Source organism: Hemibagrus wyckioides, linkage group LG14 (genome assembly GCF_019097595.1).
Source record: "Hemibagrus wyckioides isolate EC202008001 linkage group LG14, SWU_Hwy_1.0, whole genome shotgun sequence".
Taxonomy (NCBI): Eukaryota; Metazoa; Chordata; class Actinopteri; order Siluriformes; family Bagridae; genus Hemibagrus; species Hemibagrus wyckioides.
Window position 1 is genome coordinate 12,094,772 of NC_080723.1, and position 14,741 is coordinate 12,109,512.

General features: G+C 39.0%; 1 protein-coding gene across 2 annotated transcripts in view; it reads right to left on the minus strand.

Moving 5' to 3' along the window:
- Positions 1-4,492: 4,492 nt before the first annotated feature.
- pdhx (pyruvate dehydrogenase complex component X) overlaps positions 4,493-14,741 on the minus strand; it is a 38,320-nt gene continuing 28,071 nt past the window's right edge. Inside the window, exons 7-12 of one of the 2 annotated variants that reach the window (XM_058408481.1) lie at positions 13,762-13,936; positions 12,697-12,844; positions 11,390-11,448; positions 9,421-9,579; positions 7,924-7,988; positions 4,493-5,386 (exon numbers count right to left, since the gene is read on the minus strand). In XM_058408481.1, coding sequence (XP_058264464.1) covers positions 5,137-5,386; positions 7,924-7,988; positions 9,421-9,579; positions 11,390-11,448; positions 12,697-12,844; positions 13,762-13,936 — 856 coding nt within the window. In that variant the 3' untranslated portion in view covers positions 4,493-5,136. The remainder of the gene's footprint in view (positions 5,387-7,923; positions 7,989-9,420; positions 9,580-11,389; positions 11,449-12,696; positions 12,845-13,761; positions 13,937-14,741) is intronic. The other variant, XM_058408482.1, reaches the window with a different exon arrangement.

A 14,741-nucleotide genomic window follows, 5' to 3' on the forward strand; every position in this document is an offset into this window, starting at 1 on the left:
TTTCATATGCATATGTAACTTTCAGTTCAGTGAGCATGCATGCAGCTCAGACATCTTTACTTCAGTTATATTTAACAATTTAGAAGTCACAAAGCAGCTTTACTGAAATCCAGATGCAGATTTAGATAGCAAGTGATTTGTGACAATGACGAGGGAAAATTCCCTTAGATGATATGAGAAAGAAAAGACTAAAAAAGGGAGCCCATCATCTTACAGGTGATGCTGCAGAGTAGGATTATGAAAGTGTGCAGTTATAGAAGCTTAAATGTAAATTTATTTCTCTCGGCATATTATCTTCCTCTAAAGAGAATACAGGAGTTTATACAAGTAGTAAGTCGGAAGACATCAGCTCTGCTGTCTATCAGGTGATATGTCACCTAAATTTTCATTCTTGACCAGGAAGCGGATATCAAATCCTGAAATCTGAACACAGACAAGATACTTTCCTTCTCTTTCTTTAAAAACAGCTGAATTGCCAAGGCAGGTTTTATTCATCATTCCTTCATCTTCAGTAACCACTTCATCCCGATTTGACATCTATCCCATGAACAGTGAGTGTGAGGTGGAAATGCATCCTGGACACTAGATAAATGCAGGCTTGGTGTCACTGTCAACTAATATTAATGCAAGTTACGCTGTCCATTTAAAGCGAGCACAAAGAGGAGTTAAATAATGAATTTTAAATGACAATAAGGAAAACATCTGTAATGTAAATTAAAAAAAAAAAATCACATTTAGAAATGTGATTTACCAATAACTTGAAATTTAATTAATAAAAAAAAATAATCAATAATTGATTTACAATAATCTTTCTCTGAATCATCATCATTATCCATGAATGAACTGTCCCCAAATTCTAAAAGTTGGACATACAAATTGCTTGCCTTATGAACTGATATTGTATTAGATGGAAGCCTGAGGTTTTCATCCCTACAAAGCATCAATAGCAGTCAAATAGCTTGACAATGCTGGGACATTCATTTCCAAAACTATAATAGTTAATGAACTCTTGTGTTTAAGTGAGCATGAGAAAATGGCTAGCTTCTTATCGAGAGTGAGGGGGGAAAAAAATTTCACTAAACTGACTGAGGGTTTATAGTAGCCATCTAGCTAACAGATATTCAACACGTTATATGTCCAGTGTCCCCGACATTTGCACAACATTCTTTGATTTCAGGATATCAAGCACTGAGGCATGCATAGCTTTATCATTTATTATTCACTCTCATCCAGCTGCCAAGGTGTGAAAAGTGCCACACCTTTGCCAGGGCTAAATGATGTCATTGGTTCATGATGATGTATTAATTATAAGCGATTAAATTACAGTTCTGATTTAATTTGTGGGGCTACCCCGGGCAAGAAGCAGGACGTGAAACAGAAAGGCATATCCAGACATGATGATAAAATAAATACGACCAAGTACCAGGTTACTATCGACACCTATCCCAGCCGCGGAAGGTATCCTGTTTCAATACCTGCACCCCCCCCCCAAAAAAAACAACAAAGGTTTTTAAATATGCTTGTCCAAAAAGAACAGTGGACTTTCTTTTTTTTTTATGTTTAATTAAGTATACACTAATAAATAAATCACATTTGTACTGATTTAAAAAAAAAAGGGTTGAAACTCTGGGGTGTGGTGTTTTAATAAGGGTTACAGCAAATGTTCTTTGAAGCAACGGACAAGCTGGGACATCGCTCTAGAGACATGTTCTGATGAAACGTGAGTTTTAGTTCCTCTTTCTAACCTCCTCTGACAGGATACACAGGCCCTGCGCAGACAGGGGAAGTTTATTTTCTTTTTATTCTCAGCATGACCTGTTAGCTTTACTCACGTGATACTGGTGTGGATCCAAGCTGGAAACAGTGGTCCAGTTCAGCATGACTCTGCTTGAATGTTAAATAATGAATGCAGAAAGATTTTCGATCACTGCTTGCTTCCTGGGAGTATGGGAAAGGTTTAGAAGGTGACACTACGGCACTGTACTTTGTAACTACCCATCAGATTAAGAGTAAGCATTTGGGTCAGTAGATTCGTGCAATGCTTAAAGTCCACAAAACAATGCATGACCAGGCAAGTAGGGACTTTATCCTAGAGACTTACAAGAGACTAACCGAGACTCTCAGTGGCAAATTTGATTTTCCACCAGCCTTACCTCCAACTGGTTTATTTAATGAGATATCCATATCCCACTATGCTTTTCTACCAAAGGCAAAGAATGTCAAACTGTGGCTAGGGGCAGGTAAAATGTCAAATTTTGCTTTGCTGTGCTAATGTGGCTTTTATGCCTGGAAGCTTTCCGCAAGACTTTCCCAACTTCATTTGAACGGAATTAGCGCCGGCTTGAAGGAGCTTGTAAAGTTTCATTTTAGCGGCTTCACTACAGGGAAGCTAACAAGGTCTTTAATGAGTCTCCTCCCTCTCTGACTTGACAATGCTCTTTAACATTACTCTCAAATGCCATTAACCACTCCTCCACTGGTAATTAGCATGGTCATTAATTTGGCTGTAGGCAATATGCATAAAATTGCAAGAAAATACAACAAAGGCCAGTATATCCCAACTGGTTTGGTGCAGAAGTTTTTATTTTTTTAATAGTCTAACCATTGTTTTTCCACATCAGGCTTCAGTGCACAGTGCATATATCTATCTATCTATCTATCCCCAACTGCCATGGAGGATCCTCGAACATCTGCTCTGTAGACAGTTTGGTGCTATAGATCTTAATCTGACCGAGTTTTCTCACAGTGAGAGTTCATCATCCACCACCATGCTGCTACCTCATCTACATACAAATTAGCCTTGAAATGGAAACAAAGAACAAAGCCAATGAACACACCTCTAAGCAGAGCATGACTGTAGTCAGGGCCAGGTGGTATAAATCAGATGGCTTCCTTCTCCTTGAAGGAAGAAATATAGTGAAATAAAGTCAAGGAATTCACATGATCTTATTTGTTGAGTTAAAGCAACAAACTGCTCAAAGCACCACCAATAGTCCCAAAGAGAGCTGGTCTGATTTCTTTCTAGCCTAGACAATAAGATTCCACCCATTGTCCACCTAATTTGGTCACTTTCAAATTCCTATCCACCAGTCAGCTCTCCCTGGTCATACAACAGCTACAAATGGAGAGGGTGAAGCCTCAGACAATGTCATCGGCTGCATCACAGGTCAGTGCATGTCAGTGCAGTGCTTCTTACATAAATCAGCTCACAGGCTCCAGGCCACTTTTCTACTGAACTACTTGAAAACTTCACAGTATATTGTTGACAGTCATGTCACACGAGTTTGCATGGAGACACACCCCCTAGTTTAAGCATGCACTGGGCCAATTTATTTTAGCCTGCATCACAGACACATACAATAACACATTATCAGCAGTGAGTTGGAGAGAGAATGTGATATAGCTATAATATTGGGTGTAAAGCCTTTCCAAAGAGTCTAAGCCAACATTATCCAGTCAGAGTACAAATTACATGAAGGGCACGTTCTGTATGGTTGGAACAACAGAGCTGGTTGTGCAACTTTTTTTTGTTTGTTTTATAACATGTTTGCTATTCCGAAAACATAGAGCATGATTACAGACTTGTGAAATCTTGACTGAACAAAAAAACAGCAATCACAAATGACCTACCCATCTTTCAACAAGTGTTCTCCTGTGTGTACGTGTAATATTTTTATACATAAGATGAGATCCCATGACTTTAGACTCCACAATAAGGGCTTCATAAGAGCAGCAGCGAATTACTGATTGGTGCAGAAATTTGCAGCTCTCCCTTTTCAACAACATAACCAACTGTCACCGATTCTAGTCGTGATAATGGAGCACAGTTTTACTTTCCTTTTAAAATTTAACACATTTAATTGTTTCAAATTACAGAGCTTTTGAAATCGGGCAAAAGGGGACTTGAAAGCAGCATCGTGCTGGTGGTTTTTTTATGGCTTGGCTGTATTCTAAAGGGAAAATGGGTGAATGTTGGGCATGAGAAGGTGAGTGACAACAATGACAACACCATCAATGCTGTCCATTGTCAATCTGTGATTATAAAACCAGTCCCTTTTGTCAAGACAGGGATTTGTGCTTTGCTTTTCTTCTGCTGTGCACCTTCCATCCCTGTGGTTACTAGGAGACAGTGAAGGGGTGCATGGGGGAATAGAGGAACAGTGGGTACACTGGTACACTGAAGCAGGCAGCTGTGAGGAGTGTACACACACACACACACACACACACACACTCACATACACACATTCTCCTCAGTCTTTCTCTCACACTCCCATGCCTATTTTGTGCACACTCATCTTGGAAAACACACACACACACACACACACCTCTTTGAAAACGATGCAATAGTACAGAGTTGAAAAGCAGCACAGAATGTTCTTGCTCCATGCAGTGTGCATGGCTGCCAAAGCTCACTTTAACACCAATTATCTACTGAGACTTCTTTAGCTTCAAAATTTTGATGTTACAAAGAAATATATTGCACACAAAAATCTTGGTTCAGACAACAAGTTTATTTTGTGTTACTGTTTAGTGTATGACACCACAGAGTTATCTCCCTTTTTTTTTTATTTGAAGTGTTGGTAGATGCTAATTAACCTCTTGCCTCTCCGTCATATAGCACCATGCAATATGGGGTAAGGATGTTCTTCCAACAAGATATGTGAAGGCAGCAACTGTGTTTTTCACTTCTGCTCATCTAATGTCACAGGGCAGCTGAGGAAATATGGAGAGGGCTGAGTGACTGCTCGCTTCTGTGAAAGTGAGCTGGCAGCCACTTAGGAGGGAAGGAATTTGAGATTTCACCATATTTCTTCAGAAGAAATGTAAAAAGAATGCATGTTCGAAAAATGGTGGCCAGAACCGAAGACCTAATAAATTAAAGTGCCATATTTTTTACACTGACCCATCTGCAAAATATAATATTAGTGAAATATTTAAATACTAAGTCCAAATGTACCATAACAAAATCTTGCCTTTACATTTACATCAACTTAAAGAAGGGTCTTGGGTAACATGATTCATTTTAACTGTGTGTATTTCTTTTTAAATAACTTTCTTTAGTTACCCAGCTATACTATTAGTAACATTCAGTGTGCTATAACACCTCGCTCTCCTTCTCTTCATCTGTCCTCTTCTCTAAGCGAGGGCCATACGCTGGGTCGTCTCTAAATTGCTGCGAAATTTTTCAAGGAAGCGTGAGGCAAGCTCATCGTCTACTAGACGTCCATCGCTGGACAGGGTGACGGTCATCAGGTGTTGTGTGCAGAGGCCCTCTGCTGTCGGTGTCAGCTCAGCCCTGGAGCTCCCCACTGCCAGGATACACGCCTGAGGAGGATTAATCACTGCGCTGAAGCCGCTGATGCCAAACATCCCCAAGTTAGAGATACTGAGGGGGAAGAGAAGAAGCAATATCAAGCAGGGCAGCAAGTGCAATCCTGTGACTTACGGAAAAAAAATATTTTAAAAAGTGTCAGTCTGGGAAAACCAGTCAGATTTTAACTTTAACTGAATTCTGGAAAACAAACAAGCAAATCGGAAAACGTTGGTTTTGACCAAAATTGAGTTTTTTTTGTTCTGTTTTTCCTCATGAACAAGTATGAAAACTATGTATGAAAAAGTTGAGGAGAGCAGCAGTAAAAACACTCAGCCTAACTAACCACAGTAAATACTACAATTTTATCACAGTTATTCCAATGGACATATGCCTAATCAATTCAGCTGGTAAACAGATAATAGCTGTAAGCATGTCTGCTCCTGCTCAAAACCATCATCTATCTATTATCATGTATCTTGTAACTGTCCAAGCTGCTGTAACACAAGAATTTCCCTCATGGGATCAATAAAGTCTGTCTGTCTGTCTGTCTGTCTGTCTGTCTCTCTCTCTATCTAAACAGAGAAGCCTGCTTACACACTCCATAAAGGAGACATTTTAAAATGTCAAACACCTAATAAAAACAGAAAATTTTGCAGAACAGAACTCACTAATTCAACCATCAAACAGTTCAACACTGATGTTGGAGGAGGATCATCTGCAAGTGGCTTAGTTCAAGTACTGAGACAGACACTAACGTGGAAAATCAAAATAATGGATACTACTGCGATACTCAGAATGATAACTCATTCTGCTGAAAACGTAGAATTCTTTAAACTATGGCAATATAAAAATATTTTTTTTATATGTAGACCAGACAGGGTGTGTTTCTGTGGAACTGGTAAAAACTTTTTACTTTCTGGGGGTAACTGGGTGATAAATTTATCTGTGGTTGAGATACATGCAAAAGAGAAAACATTTCAGTTCAAATATTCCATATACAATAACAGCATACAGTAGACAATGACCATTTTTGGCCATGTGAATGGTCTGCCCAGGCCAGCACACAAACAGCATTTATTTTCCACCAGTAATGCATTTGTCACAGAGCGAATGCTTCTGCAAACACCAGATCAGGACACACTATAAAAACCATGAGGGTGAAGGGAGCTTCAGCTAAAGCATCACTTCTCCCTAATTCTACCATTACAGTAATGTCAAAGATTTAGATGAAGTTCTCAGAAATCAGATGATTACATAAGGACTTTTTATAACAGCACTTAACCCCAGGATGTCTGCGTTCTAAACCGCCATTTAACTCCAGGTAAAGGAACATTTCACACTTGTAATTTAGAAGCACCAATTGTTGCCTGAGGTTATGAAACCCTGCTCTGATATGATGTGTTTTTAGAACATTACGGTTAGATGCTTAACAACAGACACACACTCAGAAATTGAAGAGTTCTGGTCTCATATCACGTTAAAACCAGGACATAGCCAAAAATAAAAAAAAAAAAAAGCTCAGTAGGTAGCAAAATACTGAAAATCATAGAAGTGCATACTGTAGGGAGGGGTTAATACCTGACACTGACAAATTACTGGAAGTTGGATATCAATGAAGGCCTGGTCAACTATACAATAAAAACTGTGACAAAGCTGTGAAAGAGAATAAAATACGTGCTCGAGCGCTGCATAGCAGGGCGGCAAAAACGGAAGTCTTTTTTTTTTTTTTTAAAGCTGTTGTGAGCTTTGAATTCATCAATCATCAGAGGATGATACCACAAATATGTAAACAGAAATCTTAACCTGGGGTTTAAGAATGTACAGTGTAAGACGTGAAACTATAAATAACCAAAGTGAATTGTTAACCCTGGATAAAATCTGAGCAGTGTGAAATGTTTTACAATATAACCCAGGGTTCTGTTTTACCCCAGGGTTTCCAATGACCTAGGATGTATTTCAAGTGTTTATAAAACCTATAGAGTGCATTTACATAATCCAATTTACAGAGGAGCCAATGATCTGAACTGGTTAAACAAAAAAAAAAAAGTAAGGAAAGGAAAAGATAAACACTGTTTAGGTAACATGGCTCAGTATGAGAGTCTGAACAAAGCATGAGATGCAAAATCTCAGTAACAAGACTGTGAGTGATGTCTTACTACTGGGATTTCTGTTCTATCTTTACCACAGAGAGCCCATTTATTTCTAATCGACCCCATTAAGTCTCAAATGATATATAAAAAAAAAAAAGTGGCATTCTGAGCCTTTGGGTGAAAATGAGTAAATTGATGACCATAATTTATTATCCTGGTTGATTTTACACACAGCATTCACAGTCATAAAAGGGGAGGAATAAAATATGCAGGTGCTTAGGCTTTTTTTAGAGGGCTTCTTAGCCAAGGCAGTGCTTCGACTTCATGAGCTTAACGGTGTGTTTAATGGCTTTTCATAAGGGAGGTTTCAGACAGGAAGTAAAGAGAGGAGGATGGATGGACATGTTGGATATGATTTGTGGTGAATAAATGCAATTCTCATCATTCTTAAAAACCAAAAAAGAAAATTACAATCACTGAGCAATTTAAACCTGTTAAATTCTTTTAAAAGCTGTTTACCTGAAGGATCCTCCTTGGTATTCTTCTGGTAACAGTTTCCCTGCTCTTGCTTTCTGAGCCAGTGTCTGGCAGAGAGGGGGGGGGGGGGAGAGAAATGTGATAAACACTGTCTATGACAACAACATTACACAAGAGGCATATGCCTTATCCTAATAACCTACTGACCGCAAACCCCTGCTGTTTCATCTGCCACACTTCACTCTCAACCCTGCTTCACTTCTCTCAGTAGCTTTGTGTGCTTCTTTCTTATCACACAACAATTTGCTTCTCATCATTGAAATCAGCAAAAAAAATTGCCTGTTATCCAGAACAAAACCCAGGCAAAAGGGGAAAAGAGCATCACCATGGCTCACATCCTTTTGTCCCTCAGTAATACAGCAATGTTTAGCATTTAACAGAACTGCATTACTCATAATGAGCATGAAAACACCACAGTGCTTCAGTGGAGTGCTTCTAAATAATAAGTCTGACAGGTCAGCCAACAAACACATGCAGTCTCAGTATGAAGCACAGCAAACTCATGCCCTTTTGTTACCATGGCAGCACATTCAAGCATAGAAAGTGACTTGCAAATAAATCTGACTCCTCTGATTACAGGAGTGTGTGCTAGAGCTGTCAAATCCCTTTACAACTATGTTTGACATGGTAATTACTAGAAAGGTTTAATAATCAAATGCATTTAAATATTAACTAGCCTATAATTTTACATGGCCACAGACAGAACATCAGAACATCAGCCACAGCCACACGCTATCTGGATCACATAAACCACAGAAGGTTATAAAGCGTCTTTATATTTTCTTTCACACATATAATCACAAGTATTTATCATAAACTTAAAGGCTTTTAATTCATTTTTATGTCTTCAGAATAATGTTGCCAATGCATAGCTTTTACATGACTCGTATAGAGTCCCATGACTCCGATTCGACTTGGACTCAATTCAACATACAGTAATCATAAATGACCTGCAACATGACTTTGCTTGGACTTAATCCTTTTACACTGAAAAGACTTGATCTTTCCCAAATCAATATTTAAAAGAGCCATTCATCCTCATTTGTCAACCAGTGATACAATCAGAGTGCAAAAATAATGGTCATTTCATTTGTAGACCTGACACCATGCCTTTGCCCGCAAGAAAAAAAAAAAGAAATAGCTGCAATATGTAGAACAGCTTATGAAATTTTGATTCTGTATTCTTTTCCTTGGAATATAGAAACACAACAATCACTCTAAATGACCTTGCAAGCATCTCTAAGAACATGTACAGTATATAATGACCCTGTGGCACCACATAGAATAAAAGAGACAAGGACCCTGAGGCTTTATCAAAGCTAAATGAGTCACATTAGTCAGCGAACACAGCAGGTCATTTGCCCCAGCAGCCGGAAGGTTTTCTCTCAGGTGTTTTAAACATCAGTGTGCAGTCAGACCTGCCCTTTCACTTTGTGTCATTAATGTTAGAAACTGCACTGCTGCCATGGTGACTGTTACCTTGGCGTTGGCGGCGATCTCCTGCACGCCTTTGTCTGCTGCATCTTTGATGATGGGGGTGATGAGGCCACGCTCGGTCGCCACGGCGATGGAAATATGGATGGAGTCCAGTGCTTGTGGTCCCTCACCTGACCAGGTCACATTGACTTCGGGCATTTCCTGTTTGAGAGGGTCAAAGATCAGGCATAAAGCACTGCGGAAAAAAGTTCAAAGACACTATGAGGAGGTCTGTGGGGATGGTGGACGAAATGGATGTATTTCAATTTTCTGAGCAGAAGCGCAGCAGTTTTAGTTTTGAATAGATTTCTTGAGGCTAACAAGTAATATACTACAGCACTGCTGACCTTGTGACTGGTCACAAGGTGTTGATTAATTTTTATATATAAACAGTATGACTCAGATAGCCGTACTCTCTGTAAGCCAAATCATAGATTTACATCAATGTGTCAGATCAATATGTTATCATTTAGTAAAAAGTCATTCACGGAGCATGTATGGCTGACACACTACACTAATATAATGCTAAAAATAAACCAGAAAAATAGCACAAAAAAAAAAAATCATTGTCAGTTCTACAGTACACAGTGAAGCTGTCTGTAAGAAGATGTGTATTTTACAGTTATGAAAGTGTGTCAGCCAGTTTTCTGCCATGGAACAGTCTTCACAGCATAGGACTTTATGCTTTCTTTTTCCTTAAAAGCATGACAAGCTTAGTGTTTTTTTTTGTACCTCATTTTAAGAAAGGGAACAAAAAGCTAGTAGGGGAACCATTGATATTATACCTGCTATAACATAATAATAGGATGCAATTCATCTGGCTGATGTTTCACAAGATTAAATATAACTATAAAGTGTAATTTATTCTTTAGTAACAAACTGAATTGGGAAATTGCTGGGGTGTAAGGGGAAATAAATCTGCCTCAAAATCTTATTCACCTCCACCAGTTAGAAAGCAATTTTTCCACAAATCAAGCTGAATTTTCTGTTTTACCCTGTAAGTTATCTGGCTGACTGACTGAGTGCTTTTTAACACCATGTCAGCAACAAGGCACTTGATATTTCACCCCTAGTAGAGAGTACATACTACAAGATATACACAAGGCAGAAATTCTAAAACGCATTCAGCTGATACTTTCCTGCATGTGTCTAATAAACATTTCTCTAAATAAAACTCATATCTGGTCAATCTCTCAGTCATTAACTGCTATCTGTCACTTTATCAACGACCTTCCATCAACATCCAGTGGATTGTTAGCTTCTAAACATTTTATGATTTCTATGGCATGTCTTCAGGCCACAGGTCAGGAAACAAAATATTATTCTTCAATGATATTATGTTTCGCATTTCAAGGGCTACAGACTGCTGTTCCACTTCCACTAACCCCGAGTTGCATGTCTGCCAGCTCAGAGGAAGCAGCCGGCAAGCTACGAGCTATTGTGCAGGAGAAAATATCACTCCACTGAGCAGCACATTTGGTGTTGTGACAGACATCAGCGAGTATGCTGGCAGAGGCAGGACGAGAGGGAACTCCAAACAATAGTGTGACAATCAGACGTTAATAGTGATTTTTCCCCCCATCTTTCCTCTCTTTCTTTCCATTTTCAAAAGCCTGTCTGTTAATGGTTGCATACATCTGGCTAATTTCCTTTTTACTCCCACTAAAAGACGGAGAAAAAGTGGAAGAGACCTTAACAGGTTCTATTTTAAGGCTTGTCATTACAACGTAGAAGAGGCCTAATGGATCTACAAGAGGAGCTTTAGGATAAAACCAAAGGGGAAGCTATAACTTGGAAACTGGAAAGTTTTTTTTTACTGGCTTCTCTTCAAAATTTGCAGTGTTACTTCAAGCAAGAAATCAGCAACTTTCACTGTATATACTGTATATCAGCCTCTATATTGACATTTAACCTGTCATTTTAGATACCAAGTGATTTCAGATGTCATAAATCTGTGAAAATATACACTTACTTTGAGTGTAACAGCAGCGGCTTTGATAATGAAATCATTGACAGACACCTTGATCTCCTCTGAGAGAGAGAGAGAGAGAGAGAGAGAGAGAGAAATGGAAAAATGACCTTGGTGAGATTGACAGTCTCCATGCTTGTTATCAGTCTGGAATATATTCACATAACTCAGCTGACATTATAAATAATCATCCTCATTGCTTTAGGTGCACATTTGTACACTTTCTGAAGATATATACATATGCCTGAGGTTTGTAGCCGAATAGGAATACATACAGTTTGCCAGAAAGGGCCAAGGATCAAGAATAGAGTGCTTCCTATAGGCGCCTAGCAGAACTCTGGGCATTTACTTTCATGCAGGCTTAACAAGAAAGAACCTCAAAGTAACCTTAGTAACTGCCTGGTCAGGGTCATGGTAGTTTAAATAGTTTGTTTAAGTAGAAATTTGTTAGAGCATTTCTACCTCACAGCTCCAGGACCTGGGTTTGATCCAGAGCCCACGTTACTGTTGATGCTCTGTACATGCTCTCGCCATGTTCTTGCATGTTTCCTCCTTGTTCTCCAGTTTCTGCCTGCCTCCAAAGCACAATCAAGTAGGTGGATTGGATACCGTAAACTACCCCTAGGTCTGAATAAGAATACGAATGTGTGTATGTGCTATGTTCTGGGGTTGAATTCCCCATTTGAGTTGAATTCTCCCCCCTTGTGCCCAGTGTTTCGGAGATCAGCTGTGGGTCCACCACATTCCTGACCAGGACACAGTGCTACTACTGAAGATGAATGAAGGAATCATAAATTTAGTCGCAAAACCAGTTAAACGGTACAAACAAAAATAAACAGTACTCAAGTAGGAATAAAAAGCGGTCCAGTGCGCATGTTAAATTTAGATTATTTATGAACTCAAGTGATATAGAACTGTCAAAGCCAGGATTTACAGATCATGCTAGCAGATCTGGGATTCCTATTTCTGTCATTCCCCAAGTGTTTTCTGGTATGTGAGGCACATGTCCACTTCTGATTTAAAAATATGGATATTTGGAGAACTAAACAGATACATACAGTGCCATTTTGTGTTAATTTGCCATAATTTTCTCATGTAAATGCGTCTGCGAGTGAACAGAGAGAGTACCCGAGTATCTTTCTCAGCATCTGTTCTGGTGAAACTAGATTTTCAAGAATGCTTTTCCACTTACACAGAAAAACGCTGTGATTAGTTACGGCACACAAGAAATTCATGGAACTGCTAATTCTTTGGAACTGTTTAAGACCTGCAAGGGGAAAGTTAACCAACTGAGATTGTACTGCTCTTACCTTGGGCTAGCTCTTTGCGAAGCTGCATCACGGCACCCATGTCACAGTCCACTGAGGCATACGCATGAGGTATGGTGGTTTTGGACTGTGTTAGTCTCTGTGCGATCACTCTCCTCACATTAGAGGCTGGGATCTCTGTGAAAGTGCCCTAAAAATCACAAAGCTTGGTGAACAGAGCCCCAAAACAATAGAGCGGCCGTTCCAGGGAAACCTTAAACACCCGTGTGTTCTACAGTGAGCCAGCGACTGACCTGTTGCAATTACTAGCCTGCTGGAAATGAAATGAAATAGCTTGGTGATGTCATTTTTTGGATGAACGCCTTTCAATTGCCACCGATTTAAAATGCATTGATCACTTTGTGGTCTACTGCTGCATCATTTGGTGTGCATGCTGTATTATCAAAATTGAATTAAATTAAGAGAGGAGTAATGATGCAGTAGAAAGACTGAAAATTGCATATTGACAATAATATTGTATCCTATTTTCATTCTACTCATCGTACTAGTGAAAGGTTATTAAGAGCATAAGGGCCAATTTTCATTTCAAAGAATATAATACTATACTTCCTCTCCACTCTTTCACCATGCAGCATGTTATGTCCTGTCACAAGCAGTCATCCAAACACATTTAGCTTGAAGTGAAAGGACTCTGGAGTGAATCATGTCTTAAAAAGAAGTCAGTAGATTGTAACCTGATAATTGACCATTTCAGATAAAACTGGTTTGGTTTGTGAAAAAAAAAATGTAGAAGTTCAGATTAGTGAACAAAATGAAAACTTCTTGGCACTTTGTTCTTAAATGCTGCTTCTAGCAAAATAGTACGTTGTACTTTGGGAGAGTGATATCTGAATAGAGTTTAACCACAAAACAGGGCATGCTGAACTGACTAAAATGTGAACAGAGTGAAATGCAGAATTCTACCTTTCCATGCAAGTGTCAATTTTAAGCATTACTTAAGAGAACACATGTGCATTCTCTCTCTCTCACCCACACATGCCCACACACACACCCACCCATACACACACATTTCATTTTAGTCTTAAGCATTCCGATCAAGGCACTCACTGGAGCTCCAGGTTTTCCAGGGACTGAGATAGCTGGGTGAAGAGGCCGTCCTAAGCCTGGAGCGGGTGGAGGAGCGTGCGAGGAGGAAGGAGGAGGTGGAGGAGCAGGAGGAGACACGGTCACTGGAGCTGCTTGGCGGCCTGCATCACCTTTCTTCAGTAGGTTTAAAACATCTCTGCACACAGGAGCAGAGGAACATGACAAAGAGTTTGAAAGGCAGAACAATGGCAAATGACACTTCTGAATACAATATTTCAGGATTGCAGATTCTTAACTCTCATTTTGTTCTTCTAACATTAAATCAGGTTTAATAAGGACGCCTTGATGGCAAAAGCACAGCAACATTGCAGAATGGTACGTCATTTACTGGATTTTACCGTGACTAATCATAGAAAGTATAAACATAAATATATCTGCATCATCCATGGTTACTTAGGAGCACCAAACTTTGCGAACATTAACCATACTTCCCTTTTTTGCATCTTTTTCTTTACATTTACATGCTTGTGGGTTTTTTTTTTTTTTTGGTATGGACGGTATCTACAGCCATGAGCCAATGAGACGAAACAAATCATTTAGATAATCTTTGTTGGTATGATGTGGGGTAAACACTTCTGCGCTACTAAGGTAATTATTTACAGGACTTTCAAAAATGAATAGTTGTGAAATAAACTAGTGGATAAAATCATTGTAGGAACTGGTGTTAGAGTAAGTAAAGAACCTTAAAAACAAGTTCAAACCAGAATTAAACACACTGTAAGCACTTAAATAAACAGAAGTCAATAGACTGATCAAGAAAAATAACATTTTAGTAATGCTATTACTATACTCTGAGACTTTGCAGTTAGATTATTTCAACAGTTATCTGTGATAACATTACTTATAATCAGGGATCTATTAATACAGAAATGTATAATAAGTATTTAGAAAAGATGAACGTCTTAAGTAAAGCCTTGGCTTGTATGTTAATCTAAGATTAA